The sequence below is a fragment of the Diplotaxodon limnothrissa genome, linkage group LG20, assembly GCF_057381915.1.
Source record: "Diplotaxodon limnothrissa isolate DT_005_m linkage group LG20, D_limnothrissa_male_GT1.1, whole genome shotgun sequence".
In the NCBI taxonomy this organism is placed as follows: Eukaryota; Metazoa; Chordata; class Actinopteri; order Cichliformes; family Cichlidae; genus Diplotaxodon; species Diplotaxodon limnothrissa.
Window position 1 is genome coordinate 1,866,692 of NC_140615.1, and position 22,525 is coordinate 1,889,216.

Consider the following 22,525-nt stretch of genomic DNA (forward strand, 5'->3'; position numbering starts at 1 on the left):
GGCGAAGAAGCAAAGTGAAACAATAAAACAAAACAAAACACAAAAGAAAGGTAAGATAAGAAAGACGGACTGCTGGGTCGCAGTGAGAGGGAGAAAACCGGGGAAAGATAGCATGAAGGAAAGATGATACACTTCAGTCCTGGAACAAAATGCTCATCAATTTTCTAACACAGAGCCCATCCAAGGAGTTTTGCTCACTTCTTATCACACATGTTTGCATCCTTCTGTCACTGGAGTAGTGTGTATGTGTGTTCACCCAGGCCAGAGCAGTGCTGGGGCAATTATATGCAAAGAATTGGTACAGATTCCTCGCTAATCCTAATAAAATGATATCTATTTCAGTTTTCTGCTGAGCTGTTTTGAGGTCAATCAGCTCGGGTCTGTCACACTAACAGCACTATGTCAGACATACGGCCTGCCAGCTGTGTAATGCTACTGCTGTGCCTCGCTCACACTGATGGGGAGGCAGAGCGCTCTTTTGTTTCGCCATCATCACTGTTGTGATTATAGAGCTGCTTATCTCAACCCACATACGATTCATAAATCACTGGAAAAATAAAACACTGAAAATGATAAAAAGGCATCAGAACAGATCATCCCGCCAACCATTATGGACTATTGGATTTTCACCCAGAAGATGACAAAACAGCTTATTCTGGAGAATTCTACCAAAACAAATAACACAGGCAATCTTGTTTTCACACCAAAAATCACACAGGCCAAAGAACAAAATGAAGCCTCACATTTACACACATAATCACAATGCCAGCCCAGAGACACTGGCAAAGCAAGGCTAACATAGCATCACCAGTGAAGAATGAGCGAGTTTGTGCACAGACGTGTGCGAATGCGAAATCAGACGTGCAAAAGAGAGCGCGTGAATGGCACCCATGACAACCATGAGGCATGGCTTCAATCAGGAAGTTGACAAACAACATATGACAACGACACATAAGAAAATGCCACGAGCCGCTATGATAGTTCATTTCACAGATATTAGAAACCGAAACGCACATGCACAAGAAATGCACATGACACACAGCAGGCCTCACCACAGCACAATGCACCAATGACCTCAAACCACATTTACCTTTTGTGCTTGGGGGAGCTAAAGAGAACAGATTGAGAAGGAAGAGGAGGTGAGAAGGAGGATGACGATGAGGAGGAGAGACAGGGTCAATACATTTGTGGATAAGTGTCAGAAAGCCTTTCGGTGCAATTTTCACTGAATGGAGTGCCAGTGGGCACATACAATCCACTGACATTGAACACAACTTAAAAACAGCGACTGTCTCAAGAGAGGCAAACTTTATAGTCAAAAGGGCCGCAGCAGAGAGGAATCAACACTCAAGTGCCGTAACTCCTACTGCAAGAAAACGTAAGCATTTCCTTATACGTGTTAGGTCAGCGCTGAGTGTATGCACTTCTGTGATAAATGGGAGGGAAAATGAGGACAAAGAGAAACAAATGAGCACAGAAAGACAGGAAAGGGTAAAACATAAGGGATATTCAAAGGATAGCTGAGAGAAAAGAGTCTATTTTTATGTGGTTTTTTGATTGCGTGGTGGGTATTTCTAGTGGAGGGCACTTACCTTTGCCTTTACATGGCCAAAGCTCTCACACTCTTAATCTATACAGAAACTGTTAACTCCTGCTATTTTCTCTGCGTGTCTAACACAGTAAGCCAAGAAGGACCAGTGTGGTGAATGATGCAGCATGTTGTGTGCTGACTTTGGATCACAGAGGATTCGTCCTTTTAACTCTGTTATTATCATTCAGGGGTTTTTCGGGATGTTTTGCCACTCAACTATAGAGGATGTACAGGAGACGAATGCACGATTTCAGAAAATATTATTATTTTGACTGTAATTCACAATATTCACTACCTGCTTATGCTCAGTATGTCGGCCAGTATGGTGATAGGAGATTTAGAGATTGGAAATCATAGTTTTCACAGCAAAGTCCTGAACTATTCTAGACATTACCTAATGATGGCACATGTGGGAACAATAAATGCCCCATGCGTTCAGATCAGACATTACATTTACTTTATTATAGCAGCTCCCCAGTACAATTGTGCAACGTTGCATCCATGTGAGAAGAGCCCACATAAATGCCCTGGTGAGTTAAAGGCAAATGACTGTGACCCATCATGCTCTGGTATGATGGCACCCTCTTCTAAACCAAGCACAGTATTTCCACTATCAATAAATCTGAAGTGAGACTTTTTCATGCGGGAAAGGTCAACTATGGGCAATGCCCCAAAAAAGATTCTCCTAAGACTGTCTGGAGTTGAAAATGCTGCAACCCTACAAAGCTCCCAAGCACACACAGGAGGCTCGTTTACTTAATGGGTCCATCTGCTACACACAGACTCATTTAACTCATTCACAGTCAAAGGTACAAATGCAGAAAACATTGTCAGCCCTCTGCTCGTCTTTCACCCTCGATCACTTTCATTTGGGTTGTTTAATTCATTCCCCTTCAAAATACATGTTTTCACAATATGAACTTATACAAAAGGTCCTGTGGTTTATGTATACAACAATTCAGCCCATTATGGAGTTTTCTAAGCCTACAACAGCCCAGTGGATATGTGAGGCTATCAAGGACCACGTGAACTGGAGTTATGTAGCAAGCGAAGGCATATTCAACTCACAGTGCTATCGATGTAGGCCTCAGTCCAAACTGTGTCGTGCTCCCGGTCGATCACCTTAGGACGACTGAGAACATGGAGATACTCCATCACGTTCTCTTGCACATCTGCCAGTGTGGAAATCTGAGTGAAATACCCTGTTGAGCAAAAAGTGGAGGAGAAAGATAAACAGAAATGAAGAATTGTTCATTCTTAATTAAAGTAGATTAATTATTTAAGTTAGATCCTGCCAACAATGAGGCAGCACAGGCTCAGAAGTCCAACTCACTACTGCCCAAAAACACATGCTCTGTGTTTCTAAGCTTGTTTGAGGGCAGATCAGATGCCTGAAAAAACATTTTAGCTTTATGGAGCCAGCAACATATTCCAAGCCATTGCTACTATTTTAATAACAATGCAGACTAACTACATCTGGGATGCAGTGCTGCTGACCTGCTGTTTGCATGATGGAAACTTGGTTAAATGCATGACTAACTTTTAAAGTATCCTCCGCAAACTATTCAAGCAAGACCCAACCATCATGGGTTTTAATGTATATGTATATGCATGTGTATCTAAATGTAAGACCAAAAATATCTCAGCTAAACTACAAGCGATTCCATCTCCCATAATGGCAATGCCATCGTTATGATACTAATGTGTATGTGAAGGAGGAAATGTACTGTTATCTCAGGAGGAGGTTCAGAAAAAGCGAGAGGAAGAGAGTCAGCATTGCAGTCAGACAGAGACAGAGGCGCCATGAATAAGGGAAAAGAAAAAGCCCACCACATTTTCACCCAGCTGTAAAAACAGCAAACTGCCTCCATCACCGTTGGGCATTCAAGTAGAAAATCATAGTCGGAGGAAATAGATGTTGGGGTCATCTTTCCCGGCAACAACTTTTACTCCACAGGGAGAAAGGACCTGAAGTCTAGACACAATACACAGATCTGTGATAGACGTGGCGCATCAACCCAGCCCAAATATCTGATAATATGCACCACTGATTATAAGCTAATCTTAAAACTATATCTATAGTAAAGCCCAAAATAGAATAATTAACTAAAAATAAAATCTATTGTTGAAAAAAAGTGCTGATATCACATAACTGCTGTAATCAGTATATTAACAGAACTTGACCTGGAAGTGAACCTTTGCAGGTCTTTTTTTATCCTCAGAGGCATTTGGAGCCATTATTCCACCAGACGGTGCAATGAGAACACACACATACAGACGCATGTCACACACAAAGACACTGTCTAGTCTAACTGCATCGTTCATCACAGTAGTGAGTCGAGAATTACTGCTCCCTCTCGAAGGCTGAGGGCGTCCTTCGAGCTGAGCCATCAGGGCCAGGTGCCAGGGGAAGAAAAATGAAGGCTCCCAACTTTCAGTGGATGGTACCCATGTTGTACAAACAATACAGCCTCAGCAAGGTGTGGACAGGTTGAGGGCATCAATATATTTTTACATGACCTTGGTCTGGGTCATATGTAGCAAATAAGATCCCGTAAGGTGTCCTGATAATGGATGAGGTGGAAGTGAAAAATGTATCATCGTGTAAGGAAGCGCTTTCTTGGTGCACAGTTGTAAAAGTATTTTACAACAAAACTAAGTTTTTTGCTTATTAGGAGAGAGCTCGTCGGAGGAAATAGATGTTGGGGTCATCTTTCCCGGCAACAACTTTGACTCCACAGGGAGAAAGGACCTGAAGTCTAGACACAATACACAGATCTGTGATAGATGTGGCGCATCAACCCAGCCGGTAAAATAATCTAGATGACTTAAAGAATACTTAGAAATGTTGCCTTGCTTCCTGTTAAAATGGCCTTTAAAAAAGTACTGATTACCTGCAGAAATATACCACATTTAAGAATACTCAAAAGACACTAGAGGAAAACTACTCCTGCACTGGTTGCAACAAGGCAAGTACTGATGCAGCGTTTAAATCTGAATACAATTAAGATGTTAAATTGCACGTGTAATAAACAATTTATAAAGGGGTGTTGATTAGCTTTGATACACATTTTGGCAAATAATTGCTAAGAACATCTGAAACGACACTAAAGTTACTTGTAGACAGCACGGCGATTTGTAGTGAGAATATGGAGCAGATAGAAGTAACCCCAGAGAGGAGGCGGAGGTATGCAGGTACGAAAGGAGAGTCAGTAGGAAAAAGACAGAATACATGTGTGAATGAGGTCGAAGGAAATGTGAAGATGCAAAGAGTAGAGGTAGCGAAAGGGGACGAGTTTAATAAATAATATCGACCGTCCAAAGCAACAAACTGGTGGTTAGCACTGTCGCCTCACAGCAAGAAGGTCCTGAGTTCAATTCCACCATCAGGCCGGGGTCTTTCTGAGTGGAGTTTGCATGTTCTCCCCGTGTTCACGTGGGTTCTCCCCGGGTACTCCGGCTTCCTCCCACAGTCCAAAGACATGCAGCTTGTGGAGATAGGTTAATCGAACAATCTAAATTGACCATAGGTGTAAATGTGAGTGCGACTGGTTGTCTGTCCCTGTGTGTTGGCCCTGCGACAGACTGGCGCCCTGTCCAGGGTGTACCTCTTGCCCTAGCTGGGATAGGCTCCAGCGCCCCCCGCGACCCTGAAAAGGATAAGCGGAAGCGAATGGATGGATAGTAAATATACGGTAAATGCTGAGAGTTAGTGAAAACATGTAACATTATTTTACTGATACTTGCACCACTTCTATCCCAAACAAATTCCTCTGGGGTTACATCAGAGCCATCCAGCATAAAAATCTGCCAAATCAAACATGCGGCGCCACCCGCTCTGGCGACTCCTCGTGAATAAGGAAGCAGCCAAAAGTAGCTTTACTTGCACTGTGACACTCATAGCATTTCCAGTCCTGCTAATATTCTGGGCCACGCAGAGTTTTTGACAGAAGACTGTTCTGCATCATTTCCGGGATGGAGAGAAAGTCACAGTCATCCCCCTGAATCATCATCAGTCACACACATTAACATCTGTACTATAGCATTACACACATACACAAGTCTAAACAAACACAATGTTTTCAGCAACCAAACAGGTCTCATGTGTACATCACATTGCTTGCAACAGCCTTAGGGCAACATGTGCATTCCCTGGTGCATGCGCACACGAGCGCATACAAGCGCACAGCCAAACAAGAATACTCACAGACGTCTAATATCCTCAAAGACACTGGATGGGTTCTCTGATATCACGTCCAAGCAACACTGTGGATGTTCTTGTATCACACACACACACACACACACACACACACACACACACACACACACACACACACACACACACACACACACACACACAAAATGTCTCTACACTGGATGAAATTTCTACTTTGTTGCATTAACGCTAAGGCTACTCTCGTTCCTTTGTGTCTTTTCAGGTGCTTCAATTAAAAATGTTGCCACATTGCTCCTTTCTGCTGTTGCTATGCGCGGTCCAGCTGCCCTCCCCTTCCTCTGCCTTGCCCTTTGAGCAGAAAGGCTTCTGGGATTTTGCCCTGGACAGCATGGACGCCGAGATGACCATGGAAATGATGAGGGATCCTGAAGAGGGTTCAGCTGACGATCTGTTCCCTCACGAAATACCCACATGCCCCTTTGGCTGCCAGTGCCATCTCAGGGTCGTCCAGTGTTCTGATCTCGGTTAGTGAGTGTGTGGGAAGGAAATAGAGCATCAGTATGTATTTGTGTAAAGCTTTGTCTTCATTTCACAGTGTGTGAGTGTGGCAGGAAGTTCAGAAAGGGAAACAAAATAGTTGTCTTACTGGTCCAAACCTTGCATAACATTTATGAGCCCTTCTTTAGAGTGGGAGGGAGGGGATTTCTCCACTGGGATAATGGTGGTATATTTTGACAGGGAAAGGCATGTCTTTGAGGGATTTGGTGTTCCAGACTTTGAGGGAAGCTACTGGGTGGGAGAGGAGGAGACACTGTGTGAGCAGAACAGAGTAAAGATTATATCAAAAGATGTCAGGAGTAACCGAGAATAAAAGAAAAAAGTGATAAAGTCAGAGAATTAGAGGTCGGCAGAGAAAATTAAAAAATAACTGATACTTACACGACACGTTTTTATCCTCAGACTGACTCGAAACACTTTCTGCTCACTTTTGGCCTCATTTACCCCAAAACATGCATTCATACACTCACTTTTATCTATGCCTCGGCACTTCTGTCTAATATTGATCTACACATTCACATTCCAGGGAACTGAGGGAAACTCAGGGTTCAGTATTTTGCCCAAGGGCACTTCAAGATGCACACTGAAGGGAATCGAACAGCTAACTTCTGATATGTAGGAGACTGTGAGCCTCTTCTGTCTCAGGTTTTATCATCACTAATATCCTCAAAGACACTGGATGGGTTCTCTGATATCACGTCCAAGCAACACTGTGGATGTTCTTGTATCACACACACACACACACACACACACACACACACACACTTAACACCCTTTGTGTGACCCGTGACTTGCCTGTCTTATCTGCTGGAGCCTGAGGAAATGGAGCCAGACTGTCTCTGTCAGCCACCTCCCAGCTAAATATAGATCCTGGAGGAAAGTGCTCTACGCATTAAGACAACCATGACCACACAGAAAGCTGCTCGAAAGTGGCGCATCACTATGATTCATTTGGACTTTAAGCTCAAAGAAGAAGTAATATGACACATCTGGCCTGTGCAACTGGAACCCGTTGCTTCCTGTCGCATACACCTGCTTATGCTGATGAGCGCCGACAAACTCATCTATGCTAGTGTATGTATGCACACAGACACATGTGCCAAAAACTCCAAACAAATCCTGAGCTGCATAATGTAATACTTTTCCTCCAGCTGACAGTGACACGCTGCAACTTTACCCCACCAAAACAGATTACAGGGAGAGAGAAAGTAGCGTCTTTGAAGAGCCCACCTTTGTTAGCACACGCCATCCATTTTAGATTTTCTGCGAAGGCTGATTCTCGACCAATCAGGTAAGGAAATATACGGACCTGGGGAAAGAAAAGCAGATAGCTCCCATCATTCATTTTAATCATATTTGATAGGGGCCGCCATGGTACCATTCAGAAGATAACACTGTCAACGTCTGGCAAAAGACTCATTCTTTCTCATTTAGTGATTACCAAGTCTCCTAGTTGATGATTGCTTCCTGAAAGTTTATTGTGTTACCTTTAAATTTAAATGTTCAGTTCCAGCTATTTTTTTTATTCAAGAACCGAAAAATCAAGGATGAGCAAATGCAGGCGAGTGTTTTGAAAATCTGCAATTACAGTGATTACAAAAGATAAAACGCAAATTTTAATTTGAAAAAGCTTTATGTGCTCAGTACGGAGAATCTTCTTTACTCTTATGTGCCAAACCCATTTTTTCCCTGGCTCATTGGCTCCAGCAGCAGGTGAATTTGGCAGGTGCATGTATGAGAGTGTAAAGAGATTTGTTGCCAGATTGGACCAGATGCAAGCCTCTGGGGGTGCAGCTGCTGTGCCTATTGCATATGCATTTTCCACTGACTCCCTTAACCCCGACAGCATGTTTCTGTTTGTGTGTGTACATGTACTGTGTGTACTGCATATGAATGCACATGAGTGCGTAGACCTCTCAGAGTTTTAAACATGTATTTGATACAATTTTGGAACTCAGAAAGTCTGAAAATTGCAAAAATTTATGCAAAAATATCATTTATGTATAGATGCAATTGACTTTTCCTGGAATATGTATGCACTGCATTCTCTATTACATTGTTTTTAACTAAAAAAGTCTTTAAAATTAATACGTAAATTTACCACCTTGACCATGGACAGTTCTAAATAGTTTTTTTTCCAGATAATGTCAGTCTGTTGATAACGGTAATATGTTTCACTGAATAAGCATAGTTGTTTCATTCACCGCTCATTATCTAGACCACAATAATCCTCTATTCATCAAACTTCAGCCATTTGACTGACACTACCAAAGTGTTAGGAAAACACAACACAGCTGTTGTAATCAGAACAACGCCATGTAAGACTTTGATAAAGACGTGTCATGTAAGCTTTTCTTTGTGTGATTATGTGTTTCACTTCACTGAAAGCCAAACCGCAACAGACTGGTTATTAAATATGGACGAGGTTTACAGCTGAGTACGGTAAAACTGAGGTAGAAGAAGAAACTGTAGAACTTGAGCCACGACATGCAATCTTTAAGATAGTTGAGTGCACAAAGTTTACATGCAAGGAAAAAAATGCACATGCACGAAAGAACAGACACATCAGGATATAAATACTGCAAATTCATGCACACACATACAGTATGCATAGACAGTGATATGGATGTAATTTCAGTTAGTACATGTATGAATATTTTACATATTTAGCATTTAACTTAATGACTGATTCTGTCCTCCAGAACATTCACACATTTTTTGAAAGAGTAAGTAAAGCAAGCAAAGGGGTTTGATGTTTCTGTTCAGTACTTAACAAAGTCTAAGACCTGCCAAAGTGCTACTTTGAAAAAAACAGGCCAATTTTACATATAGATCAACCCGATGATTTAACCTGAATCCAAATTTGCAACAAAGACAGACATGCAAACAGAAATGGTTTGTATACGGCCACTATTCAGTAAGCCTACATGTGTCTGAGCAGAAGATATTTGGTCAAAGAAGCTTTTCTGTTTGCAGTCTGTGTGGGCACTGCTCTTCTATTTTAATTCAGATACAGGATCTAACAAGCTTCATCAGCAAGTCTTACATATTGATTCACAGGCTTCTCCAAGGAATTCGTTTTTCCGGTCTAGTATTAGTTTTCAACTTGCAATGAGTGCGTCTCACAATTCAAATTGTGAGGCTGAGACACACTGAGACTGACACATGAGTGCTCATGGTATCACCAGTCTAGGTCACGAGAGAGCCTAAGGATTGTCCTTTCTAGGCTGTAGTGCTGAGTAATCTCCACTCTCCAGGCAGTTATGCTCAACCGCCTAGGAAAACGAGGCACAATGTTGGCAAATGCAGGGTGATGTTGCCTTGTGATGCACTGCCAAACGGTGGTGACAGATAGGGTATAGGCAGTGCACAAAGACAACTCAAAAGCTAGCACGGTCATTGTTGTGTGTAGGACAGCATATCAGTGTGTATATCATTTATACATGTGGCTCTCTGCGCAGCATCTTTCAATAGGCAGGGATGCCTTGTTTCCACCTCTCGAGGAGTTTCTACAGCTATGTCTACGGCCACACTACAAGCTCCCACATTCAGTGCAGCCCTTTGCATCCAGTGGAAGTCTCCTAATAACAAATCATCTGATTCACTGCGCCTGACCTTTCAGTATATTGAAAAGGAAATAAGAGCAAAGGATACAAGACTGTGACGCACTAATTAAAAACAAAAACAACAAAAAAACGAATCTTGAAATGATTACAATACGTCATTGGATGCAATATAGTGCTATCAGCCTAGAGCAATATCAGCAAATACAAATTAATGGAATTTGTGCAGTCGGGCAGTCGACTCTTTTTTTAAGCGCATGTACACAGTGTTCAACTTTAACTGGCATTAATCTGTTCCAGCTTGGAACACCGTATTCAGTTTACATAATACACTGATGGCACATCCCAGGTTTCTGTCCCCAAGGGCCGTTCACCTGCCAAACAATTTGATCACAAATTAGCTGTCTGGGGATTTTACAACTCAGCAGGCTACAGGCTCAGGTAATAGATAGAGTTTGGCAACACTACAGACAGAAAATTGTCAGTGTTTTAAGTCAAGGGACTCGTGATTGTTCTAATCAATGCCGTCGGCTTTTTCCCTCATTTTTTGAAAGGCACTTCAAACAACGCTGAGATTTCCATCTCACAGTCCTGTATGGTCACAGGAAGTGCTGCATTGTGTTTAAAAGATTTGATTTGCTAGGAGAGTGGATAAGCATGTGTATGAGAGGGTATGTAAAGAGCATGTCGGTGTTTTGTATGGTTACGCTCATCCTACAGGTGTGGTTATGTGAATATTTGTGTGATGCTGGTTTTAGTAAGTCTTTAGTAAGTTTTGCTTCAAAAATGTGAAGGAAAAATAAGCTAACGTTTGAACATTAAGAGAAAATCACTTTGAAAATAATCGCTGCTGTAACAGGAAGAAATGTTTTAGACTTTTTATCACAGCTGTTTTTTTCTTATGGTAATCAACCCTTTATGATCTTTTTGTGTAACACATGCTGTCTGAATACAGACATTTATCATGTTTTTAGCATTCACACTTGCCAAAGCCTGTTTGTATAGTTGGTGCGATTCTCAACAGTGGTGAAGCTCTAAGATGGGTTGGAAGGAATCCATTAAAAAAACAGCAGTGGTGGGTGGAGGTGGGAGATTGGGGGTGGGGGGGGACAGACTGAGGAGAGTGACAGAGACTGAAGACTTCTATTATCAGTGGGGCTTCTTCTAAATGGAACTATCTAGCAGCCTTGTCCCCTCTGCTCACTGATGTTCAGCCTTGAGCTGTCGGGGGGGGAGAGCTTTCGGCAGTTTTAATACAGACTGTACCAGACATGCAGAATCACAATGTGCAAGTGTGGCACTAATAGTAACTAAAAGGCATCCATAATGATACACAGAAACATCTACTCAGAGTCAGTGTTAAAAATGACTAAAAATATGTCTTAACTGCCTAATGTCAAAGGCCTCTCCTCTCAACCTCAAAGCATTTAGGATTTACCTGAGGTAAAGGAACTGTTTGTGTCCTTTGAAGTCATATTCACTTTTACAGTATGTGTACTGTATACAGTGTGTGATAACAGTGAATATGTACTATTGCATTCGATACTTCAAACGTTTTCCTTTAGAGAGAAAAGACCTTAGAATAACCCTTTTTTGTCTCCTCCTCCATCTTTTCTGCCCTTCGGTTGCATTTCGTGACAGATCAGAAAGCACCACAGCAACACTGCAGGACAGCAGCAAAAGTGTGTTGTCTTTTCCCACACTGGATCCACTCAATGCCCTCTGCTTGTCAAAAAGATTTACTGCACAAACAGAAAACCACACAGAAAAACTGTGATCTTAGTGGTCTTTTTAGACAGATTTACCAAGACACTGAACATTTCTCAAGCAACTGTATTTCTAATTTAGTTATTTACTAGCTGGGCCCACGTCCTCATTTTAGGTTTGACAGTGCTTTAGTAGGTGAATGCTTTGACATGAATTGAGCTGCGGTGTGGGAAAGGCCTCGAAGGGGACTGGCGACGGCGCCCAGGCCTGGCAGATCCCCGTGTGCTACATAGAAATGAAGAAGTTAGAAAACTGAGAACAAGGAGGGAGGGTGGGCACGTAAACGAGAATGAACAGCTTGCAGAACTGGGGGAACCTCTGTAGATGACAACCGGAAGGAGCGGGTTCGGAGGATTCCTGCTCCTGAAATCCCCATACATAATCTCCAAAATAATTTGGCATAACTAGAAGTCATTGCCCCAACCCTGTAGAACAGTGCTCTTCTCATTCTTTCTGTTGATTTATGTACACTACATTGCCAATTCACTCACCCATCTAAATGACTGAATTCAGGGGTTCCAGTCACTTCCATTGCTGCAGATAAATAAGATCAAGCAGGCATCCAGACTGCTTCTACAAATATTTGTGAAAGTCGCTCTCAGGAGTTCAGTGAATTCCAGGGTGGTACCGTGATAGGATGTCACCTGTTGTGAAATGTCCTCTACACTAAATATTACACAATCAGCTGTTAGTGGTATTATAACAAAGTGGAAACGATAGGGAACAACAGCAACTCAGCCATGAAGTGTTGGACCATGTGAACTGCTGGCGTGCATAGTGTGCAGAGGTCGGACACTTTCTAAAGAGTCGATCACTACAGACCTCCAAACGTCAAATTAGATGTTGTGCGGAGTGACGAATCACACTTACAGAGAGACGGTCCTTGTCTGACCTCATTGAGCCAAGTGTAACGTTTGGCAGAGGCGGGATTATGATGCGGAGTTCAGCCTCTCAGAGTAAATCTTAGTGCTTCAGCATACCAAAACATTTTGAACAATTTCATGCTCCTAACTTTGTGGGAACAATTTGTGAGTTTGGTGTATGAGAACTTGGCCTGCAGAAGAGTCCTGACATCTTTAGGATGAATTGAGTGCAAACCTCAAAAATTCTCGAGGAAATCTTGCGGAAAACCTTCCTAGAATAGTTGAAGCTGTTGTAGCTGAAGCTGTTATGGGATAATATATCATATTTAACCGTGTGGATTAAGAATGGGATGTCAGTCAAGTTCATATGGATGTGAAGGCAGACGAGCAAATATGTCTGGCAGTACAGTGCACTTGAAAGCACATTAGATCTCAGGGGTTCCTTTTAACGTTGGGTCAGAAAGACTTGTGCTCTTCTCAACAGTGCGTTTAAGAAGTCATTCATAGCCACATGAGGGATTAGCCCACCTCTCTCCACTTCTCATCAAACACTGGTATACATGGTTACATGCTCATGACGTTGTGACCAAAGTATAATGGGAAACTGAGATGAGTTGCCCCGACTGTCTTGGAACATATTTGCAGAATAATATGATGTGTGTGCTTGTGTGTTCTGATACACTACCTTCCTCTCTGGCCAGTTATACTTGGCAAAGATGGCATCGTATGTATCCACTGCCCCATCTGTCACCAACATAATAGCCTGGCTACACTCACTGCCCCTCCCAGTCTCGTTGAACTAGACATCGGGAGACAGACAGACAGACAGAGAAAGACAAAGAAGGAGAAAAACAGAGGGTTACTATCAAAGAACAAAAAGCTCTCATCCAGTCAAATGTAAATGTAACCAGTTCATTCATTAACACACAGTTCTTCCACTTCCTTCCCATTAGAGCTTATAATGTATCATCACAAGACTCTCCATGGACGCTAACTGTGTTGTAACAGTGAGTTAATGGAATTATAATAGCATGCCTTCAATACGCATGCATGAACGCAAGGTAGAAGGGCTACTGTGAGATAAAATTACAGCGAGGCATCACTATGCAGCATGTCAGGGTACACTTTAAAAGATACATGCTGTTGAAATACGGATATTTAGATTGTGTGTCTTTGTCTTTGTCCGGATGACTGTTTGATTAATTACATGTCCATAATTAGGAAATGTCAGATCAGTAACCTGAGTCATCGAGTGCCTTGTTTACTTGGATTTTGCATGAATCAGTTGATTTAGCTATTAATTACAACCCTAATTAATTTTATGCATAAAACTGATGTGTATGCGTGTTTGAAGAGTGCGTCTGTGTGCGTGTATGACCGCGATCGTGCATGAGTGCGTTACTTACGTCACTGAGGAGATTGAAAGCCTCAGTCAGAGCTATATCCAACATCCCGATGCCTTGAGCAAACAGCTTGTCGAGGTGTTCCCGGAAATGCTGGGGAAAAGGTTTTGAGAACATTACAATCTCGCTGAAAAAAGCAGAGAACTAAAGTGACAAAACCACAAAAGGAGACAGAATTATAGGTCTTTATGAAGAAAAAACAAAGGCAGAGGCAAGAGATAGCTACAAAAGCAGGGGAACAAGATGCAGAGTTATTACTTTTCACTGTTCCTATCCTAGAAAATATTTTACTGAATTTGGTTTGCCATCATTTATGTGTGAAGAGTTTGCATCAATGGTCTAATGGGCTCTTCAATTCAGTCCTGAGCCAGTTTATCTGGCAAACTCCCCCCTTATACTGAAGTGAAATCTCACATACTGACTGAAAAAACCATAATGACCAGTTTCCCTTCTCTTGCTTTTAGCTCAACGTCATTTATTGCACCGGGTATGTGCGTATACATGCGTTTGTGTGTGTGTGCGCGCATCTGCTCACAGGCATGATTGCGTTACAAAGGATACATTATTTCTCCAGCAATTCATGGTGAGTTTAATGTTTTCAGCAACTGAACAGGTCTCATGTACACATCTCATTACTTGTAACAGCCTTGGGGTAACAAATACATGGCGTATGCACACACACACACACACACACACACACACACACACACACACACACACACACCCCATTATCCAGTATAATCTATTTATAGATATTTAGATCCTGTAATTGCCATTTTGAACACTTCCTACTGAGATTTGCTAAATCCAGCAACTTTATAAAACCAATTCTCCATCCTGACCCGTTTACATATATCAGTTTTGCCATTGGTAATCGAGGCATGATAAGCCATGAATGCAACCAGGTTTCATGATTTAGAAACAGACTAAACCTACACCCCCTGCTCCCTTTTTTCTACCACTATCGTCATCTTTTCCTGTCTTTTGTTCCTTACTCATGGGAGGACCAAAGTCTCATGGTACACAGTGGGGGGGTCATAAGAAACATAAGGCCATTTCAGAGCTTTGCCCTCTTGGGAGCAAGCACACACACCCACACACACACATATAATGCAAGTGCAATGTACAGATAAATGTGTATACAAAACCAACTTCTGCTGTTTCAATCGGCAAAAAGATAAGCTATCCATGGATGTGGATAAAAAAGGCTGTACCCTGGAGCATAGCAAACTTTACCTATTGCTTGCAAGTGTGCTTGTGAGCTAAGATTGAAGTGATTTTTCTCAGCACAGCGGGCCATGTTAAATTCCTGGCACAGCAGTGTACTAAAGTGGCAGATTGAAAATGTGTGTGTCAGTGTGAATGCAATGCTTAATGTTCCCAACCTTTTGTCTGCACCAAAAGGCTCAGAAATGTGCATTGCACATCAAACTTCTTCAATCCTTCAGACACCTTTGATTCTTAAAAGCGATCGTATCAGTGAAATGAAAGAAGCCAGGGTACAAGGACATTTTAATGATTAACCAAAATATCTCAATTTTGCAGCTTGCTAAGCCAAAGCTTTTGATTGCTATGATAAGTTATTTAAATCAACGTGAGGACAGATGCAAATCCGATACCTGCACAAAAAAGGGCCGTTGTTGAACAACAAAGAGCAATGCTTGAAGAAGCGAGTCAAACGGATCTGTTTCAGAAATAAATCAACAGGCGCTGCTCAAAGCAATAGTTTGAAAGTTTTCTCTTACTAAACACAAGAAAAAAAGATTTCTGCTCACAAGAGTCATTTAAATCCTAAGTTCAGTCTGTTTCAGATAGCAAACAATCAGTGCTTCAGATTCCAGCGTAAGTCAAACATGTTTCTATTTGTACAAAGTCCAAAAGAGATGACGTTAGAGATCATCTCTTTAAAATATCTCTTTAGAGTAAAACTACTGCACATGTGAATGACAACAAGACATGAATGACCTCCACATATTTACACACCCGTTGACATGCATATGGACAAATAAATACTATTAATGTAGTCATATTCATGTGTGTCACATGAAAACTTAATGTGGGTTTTTGCCCCAACATTTCACATTGGGCGTGAAAAAACATATTTTCGAACGTCAGATCAGAATGTTTAAATCTCCAGAGTGACGACTACTTCTTGCCCTCAGCTGAAACAGAAGACATTAGCCTTATCTACTGCTGCAGACTGCCTTCCCCTCTCAGCTGGCTGACTCAGGCAACAGTAAACTACATTCTGAAATTAAACACACAGTGCTAATCCATATGCATAAGTGTACACTCACTACAAAGTAAACAGAAACTAACTTAAACAAACCCACTACTTTCATGTAGTGCATGGAAGGCAGTCAGTGTATTTGCTAGAAAACAGCTGTGTCAAAAGACTTTGAGAATGTAAGAATAGAAGTCAACTGAATTTTTGAAACGAACCTTTAACGGTTTTAGGGGAGACCAGATTTTTGATGCAGTCTATGCTGCATAAATCAGAGTCTCAGAGATGACGAGGGGAATCATGCCTCAATAATAGCAGGAACTGCACCATGTTGACATTATTATGCAAACATAATGCACTCCAATGAATAAACACTGTACTTCTCTAGCACCGGACTCCTTCGCGCTAGTCTCACTACACCAATCTGATTAGCACATCACATACATAGCTTTAAGCAAGCCCATGGTCATTGTAAGTTTATGTTAAATTTACAGTTAGAGTGCAGTTCTCATATTCTAGCTGTGCTGAAGTTCAGAGCATATTTATAAGACAGAGACCATTTCAGGTAACTTTGTAATTATGAATCTGAATAAGGAAAACTTGCATGTGAATTTTCTCAGAGGTCCATTGTTGGACCTCTCCTAACATGAACACGCTCCTTTTTGCTACGACTGGGAATCGAGAAATGGTTCTTGTAAGTAACCAGTATTTAAAATCCTTGGAATTGTTAGTCTGCCTGCCTATCAGTTCCACTTGCACTTGTGCTACAATCAGCTGTCCGTTTGTGTTCTAGAGGAGGAAAGCAGTGGTGCAGTCTACAACATTTTACTTTTGTTGCCATGATGCCAGGTCTCTCTTGGAAATGAGATTTTTAATCTCAATGAGATTTTAAACCTGGATAAATAAAGGACTAATAACATGGATATGGACATTACTTTTATTTTTTTGCACAAAAGAACAAGAGCAAATTGGTTTGCAATAGGGCTGGGCCATATTATACCGTTCACGGTAATACCGGTATAATGTTAGGCAACGATAGGAAAATGAAATATCGCGATAGAATGGGAGTAAAACGCGCATGCGCAGTGCCTTTGTTTTCATACGCACATGGCCGATTGTTGAGTGAAACAGATGAACCAGAATTGGTTTGTAAAAATGGTGCAACTTCCGTGATGTGGAACTGGTTTGGTGTTTGTCCGTCAGATACACAACAAAGCACATTTTTTTGCAGAACATGCAAGCGGCCGTTGTTATTGTCATATTTGTCGGACTAAGATGCTCTTAAATCTGGGAGTAATCTGGGTCCTAAACTCCGTATCTTCAGGTCAAACAACACTGCAGCATCACTTAGAGTTAAAAACTGTCTAAATTCTTTCATCTTTAATAAAACGATCAGCATTGCTGCTTTACCAGGTGTAACTATAAAGTTTAACTTCCAGGCATCCATGAAAACAAAAGTTATTACATTTAACGGAGTTAGAAGTTAGCAGGAAGCTAGCGGAAGTTAGCTCGCTAGTTTCGCTAGTTACCTAAGCATGATATAGCATGTTCTGACTGAGAGATTTCTGAAAAAAATCAAACGTACAGCTCTGCTATCACTTCCAACATAAATGAAGACAGGAAACTAAACAGCAGTGACGTTTGTAGGGTTACTGAAGTTGGGCTAGCTGGTATATAATGATGTGCTACGTGATCGCTAGCGACACAGCTATGTTAGCATAACATAAACAGTGAAGCTGGAGGACGAACACTAACACTTTTCCACTTATAAAAGTTAACGTGAAGGTTCTTCATGGTTAGAGACAAATGCAATCGCATGGCAGGATGCTGTAAACGGACCAAACTTCAGTCAGGAGAACAACTGAGATAATCCATCCACAATACGAGGTTAGTCATTAATATACTGCAACAACATGGGAATAGAGCAGCTGCCAGAGAATTCAACATTAATGAATCAATGGTACAGAAGTGGAGGAAGCAAGAAGAATGAGTTTAATAAAGTTTGATTTATCTGACTGCTTTGTTTCGCTTAATGTGCCTTATAATCCCGTGCACCTTATGGTCCGAAAAATACGTACTGCACACTGCAGTTTAATGTTGCAAAGCACCTCTTTTTAACTTCAGTGGATATTATACATGGTTATGCTCAGGATATGTCAGCCCATTTCTACTGGAAATGCCTTTTGGTTAAACTTTCAGCAAGGAATTTGCATTTGCACTGTTACATTTTTATAAAGCTTTAATGTACATAAAAACCAGCTTCTTGTTTAAGTGAAAATAAATGGAAGGTTGTCTTTTTGCGCTAGTAATGTTGTGGAGTTGTATTTTGTCTCGCATCAATTATATCGTCAGTTATATCGTTATCGCAAATTTTCAAATATATATCGTGATAAATATTTTTGGCCATGTCGCCCTGCTCTAGTTTGCAAGCTGCATCCAGGACAGAAACAACTGCAATATACTGCTAACATAACTTAGCTCTTTGCAAGCACTTGCACCCACAGCTAGCATGCTAACACTAAGCTAGCCAAGAACCCAGAGAGGCGCTAAAGCTGAGTGAATACAGACGCCTTCCCAGCAGCCGACCCTGAACTTCAACAGGTAATAAACTGATGAGCCTCAGTTTCGACCTTTTCATGGTTCTACATTAGAATCATTTTAAAGTATGTGTGCTGGTTGGCATCTTTGTTTTGTGTTGTCGGCTTTTTGTTCATACCTAAATAATATGATGGTATTAGTAATACATTACTTTTTTTGAGTAAGTACCCCAACACCGATCACAATAAAGAAGGGAAAGCTCTCTCCACAATACACAAACGTTAGAGCACACAGTATACAATTCATTTGCATGAATGTAATGTCTGTAAAATGCTGGTTAGAGATGGTGGTGACTCTCAAAGCGGAGCAATAAGAATGAGAATGAGAATCGATAAGAGCTCAATAAGGAATCAAACAGATAAGTGATATTGATAATTCCTATTGCTACCATCTCTCGCTCGGATTATAGAATATTAGAATATTTCCTATCGTTAGGACACACAAACGTCACCTCAAGACTAAAGTCCTCTTGACTCTAAAATTGCACTGAGCAAATTATAAGAGTAACTTCCAGCAGCTGAACTAAGAAATGACTGGAATAGTTGTTTTGGCCCTAAAGAAAAATAATAAAAGTCTCAGTCTATTTAGAAAGCGTTACACTTAAATCCTCAAACCAGGCTGGTGTAATTATGGACTCGGACCTGAATGTGTCTGTAACATTAGGAGATACTTACATCTTTATTGGTGACATCTGCTTGGACCAGAGTTCCATTCAGGCACGGTTCCACGTAGTGCAATTCCTCATTGTACTGGAGAATTACACAGGTACAAAGTATTAATGTTCATTACTTTGAACCCAGCATTCAAAAAGAGCTGTTTAATCTACCATGAAAAAAGCAGTGTGAAGATGCTAAAAACTTTACTCATCTGGGTAAAACTGCACATTACACTGCACAGAATAACCCTTATGCCATGATACCTGCCTACCATTCAATGCCTTAAAAACAGCTCAAATTAGACTAAGAAAGGCAGTGATAGTGCATTCTTCCAAAGCAAGTAACTTTGCCCTTTTCAGTTTATGTGCATATGTGTGTGTGTGAATATGTTTCTTTTAGTTTTACTTCTTTGGATGTGTAGACATTTTGCCCCACATATCCAAATCTCGCTGCATGAGCATACACATAATTTGTTCCACCTCTGCAAATACTTTAGACAAAATAATACTATTTCCATTTTAGAATGTGTGCAACACCGTAAAAGTGACACAGTAATAAATAACAAACAAAAAGAGGAAACACATAAGTCAAAATGACATATCCTTTTAGAGAGAGTCTGGGGAAACAATGTGTTTCTGCCTGATTGTCAAATCCTCTTTTTCTCTATTTTTCAAAAGAAGAGTTTTCAACATGATTAGGATATTAAATGATAATGAAAACTTTGCTCAGTGAGGAAAGCGACTGAAAGTGACTGTGGAAATGTTTTGATGTGAAATCACATCAGACACACACGCACGGTCATACACACACTTGCAGAGTTGCATCACGCTGAAATACGATAACAATATTTTAGGTGCCTGAGGCTGGATCCAATCACAACTGCCTCTTTTGCATTTTAAATCTCCATTCAGCTGACTGTTAATTGGTTGTGAGCATGACAGCAGAGAAAGCTGATTCGTTCCAGCATTTCCTCTGATCTGAGAAGGAAAGATGTGGGTCTCTGGGTTTTTTTTGTTTGTTTTTGTGAATACATTTGCGCACCTATCCGAGTCTAACAATGTTCTCGACTGTGCAGACTTACAGCGATGATGTTAAAAAAATCGTCATCTCCAAGAGTGTCCAGTATGGAGGAAACCGTCTGCCTGGCGATAGTCAGTCTCAGGCCTTTCATGCTGCCACTTACATCCACCAGGATCACCACGTCCTTTGGAGAGGTGGCAGCCTGGATGTACCATTTCCGGTTTCGACAGTCAAAAGCAATAACTCCATGCTCATCTGGCTTCCATTTGATTCCTTTAAGAATGCCACAAATCAAATAGATGCACAAAGAGATGCTAAAGTACTGGAGTACTAAGAAAAGTTACCTATCTAAGCTAAGTGATAAAAAAAAGGTGGGCCAAGAAGTCATTTCTTTAAGCAACCTTTGGGATTTTGTACCAAAACATACTCTTTCTCTATCACAGTTGAATGTATCGTTGCTTTAAAAATACATTTGCCCTCACAGTATCCTGCTATGTAGAAATTATTTTATATTAACCTCCTAAGACCCGAACTGGCATGCATTTTTCATTTCTCTTTGATATTTGGGCTGATTGGGACCTGATGAATGTAAAAACGAAGAATTACTAAAAAAAAATTTTTTTTATCTAGTTTTTGTTTCTGAGAAAAATCAGAGCCACTTATGAGGATATTCGTTTAAAATATCGATAGAACAGCAGCAGTATAATGTCCTCGTAAGTGGATATCAGGCCCATGTAGAGCAAAATTGAGTATTTTGGTCTAAATAACTCAAATAACTCAAAATGTGATGTCCACGTATGTGGACGCAGGTCCTAGGAGGTTAAAACATCTTTTTTTTTAACTTATGTTGCACAATTGGCAGTCCCTTTAGCACCTTAGTGCAGAGTGACTGTTCTGACTAAAAACACTCCACAGAACACACTGCAGGGTATTTTCATGTTTTGTTTTGGGCTTTTTTCCAGTTGACAGAAAATATGATTTGATGGGTTATTTAAGCATAGAATTGATTAATGCAGTAATGACTTTGGGGGAACTGAGGTCAGATGCTTTCAGCGGACAGCTGAGGTATGATAACCGCGTAAAATTCAACAGGTAACACTGAACATTTAAAATTTTCTTTTTTTAAATTTACAGTTAAAAAAGTAAAAAGTTAAGAACAGAAAAGTAAAACACTTTCTGTGGATTTCATCATATTCAATGCTAAATATAACATCTATCCCCCTTTTTGATAATGCTTCTCCTATAAAAATATTTACGCCACCTCACCTGTGTCAAATGTTTTTATATTTTTTTCTTATTTTCTTTACACAGAGTCTAATCTCGGCAAACTTCCACTGTTCTGCATTTCTGCTCCCCTCTAGCTCATTGCTAACCTCCATTCTCCTGCTCTCAGTTACTGAACATTCCCATTTCTGCTTCATAAAGACGACTACTTAATTACAAAAACACAGACAGTCATCCCCAGATCACATCCATCCTTACAACAAACACACACTTACCTGGGTACTGCCTGAAAAAGCCTTTGGCACTGCCAAAGTACTGCCATATGAGTGATGGGTCTCTCTCAAAGTTATCCACAAACACTTTGTTCAAGGCCTCAGACCAGTACACTCCATTGACAATGGCGGAGTCTGAGTGAGAAAAATGGAGAGGCAGACAAACATTGAAGGGAGGAAAAAACGTTAAATATATATATATATATATATATATATATATATATATATATATATATATATATATATATATATATATATATATATATATATATATGCGCAGTCTAGGAGGTTGGAGCATATATTCTCTGGTGCCTGCTCATTCAGTCATATCATATCACACGCTGCACGTCCACAGGCTGCTACCAGGCATTATTCATTTCAGAGAGATTCAAGAAAAGCAGTTAGCAGAAAAACAGAGTGAAAAATGAGAGAAGAGAAACAATATTAAAAGGATGAAAAAGAGGCAGGATAGAGGAGACTGCTGAATTTTAACCCATAAAAAGTACAATAATTATATATAGTCATGGTAAAAAGAAAGTACACCTCTTTTCAAGTTTTATGTATCAGGACATTAAAAAACTCTAAGCAGGTCTTACAAGAAAGGTGAGT

The 22,525-nt window shown here is 40.7% G+C and overlaps 1 protein-coding gene across 1 annotated transcript in view; it reads right to left on the minus strand.

Annotated features, from left to right (window-relative positions):
• The window catches only part of cacna2d3a (calcium channel, voltage-dependent, alpha 2/delta subunit 3a), a 127,647-nt gene that overhangs the window by 37,875 nt on the left and 67,247 nt on the right, over positions 1-22,525 (minus strand). Inside the window, exons 6-13 of the mRNA XM_085343849.1 lie at positions 21,920-22,051; positions 20,482-20,693; positions 19,419-19,493; positions 13,926-14,015; positions 13,205-13,318; positions 7,557-7,635; positions 2,660-2,793; positions 1,091-1,108 (exon numbers count right to left, since the gene is read on the minus strand). Coding sequence (XP_085199975.1) covers positions 1,091-1,108; positions 2,660-2,793; positions 7,557-7,635; positions 13,205-13,318; positions 13,926-14,015; positions 19,419-19,493; positions 20,482-20,693; positions 21,920-22,051 — 854 coding nt within the window. The remainder of the gene's footprint in view (positions 1-1,090; positions 1,109-2,659; positions 2,794-7,556; positions 7,636-13,204; positions 13,319-13,925; positions 14,016-19,418; positions 19,494-20,481; positions 20,694-21,919; positions 22,052-22,525) is intronic.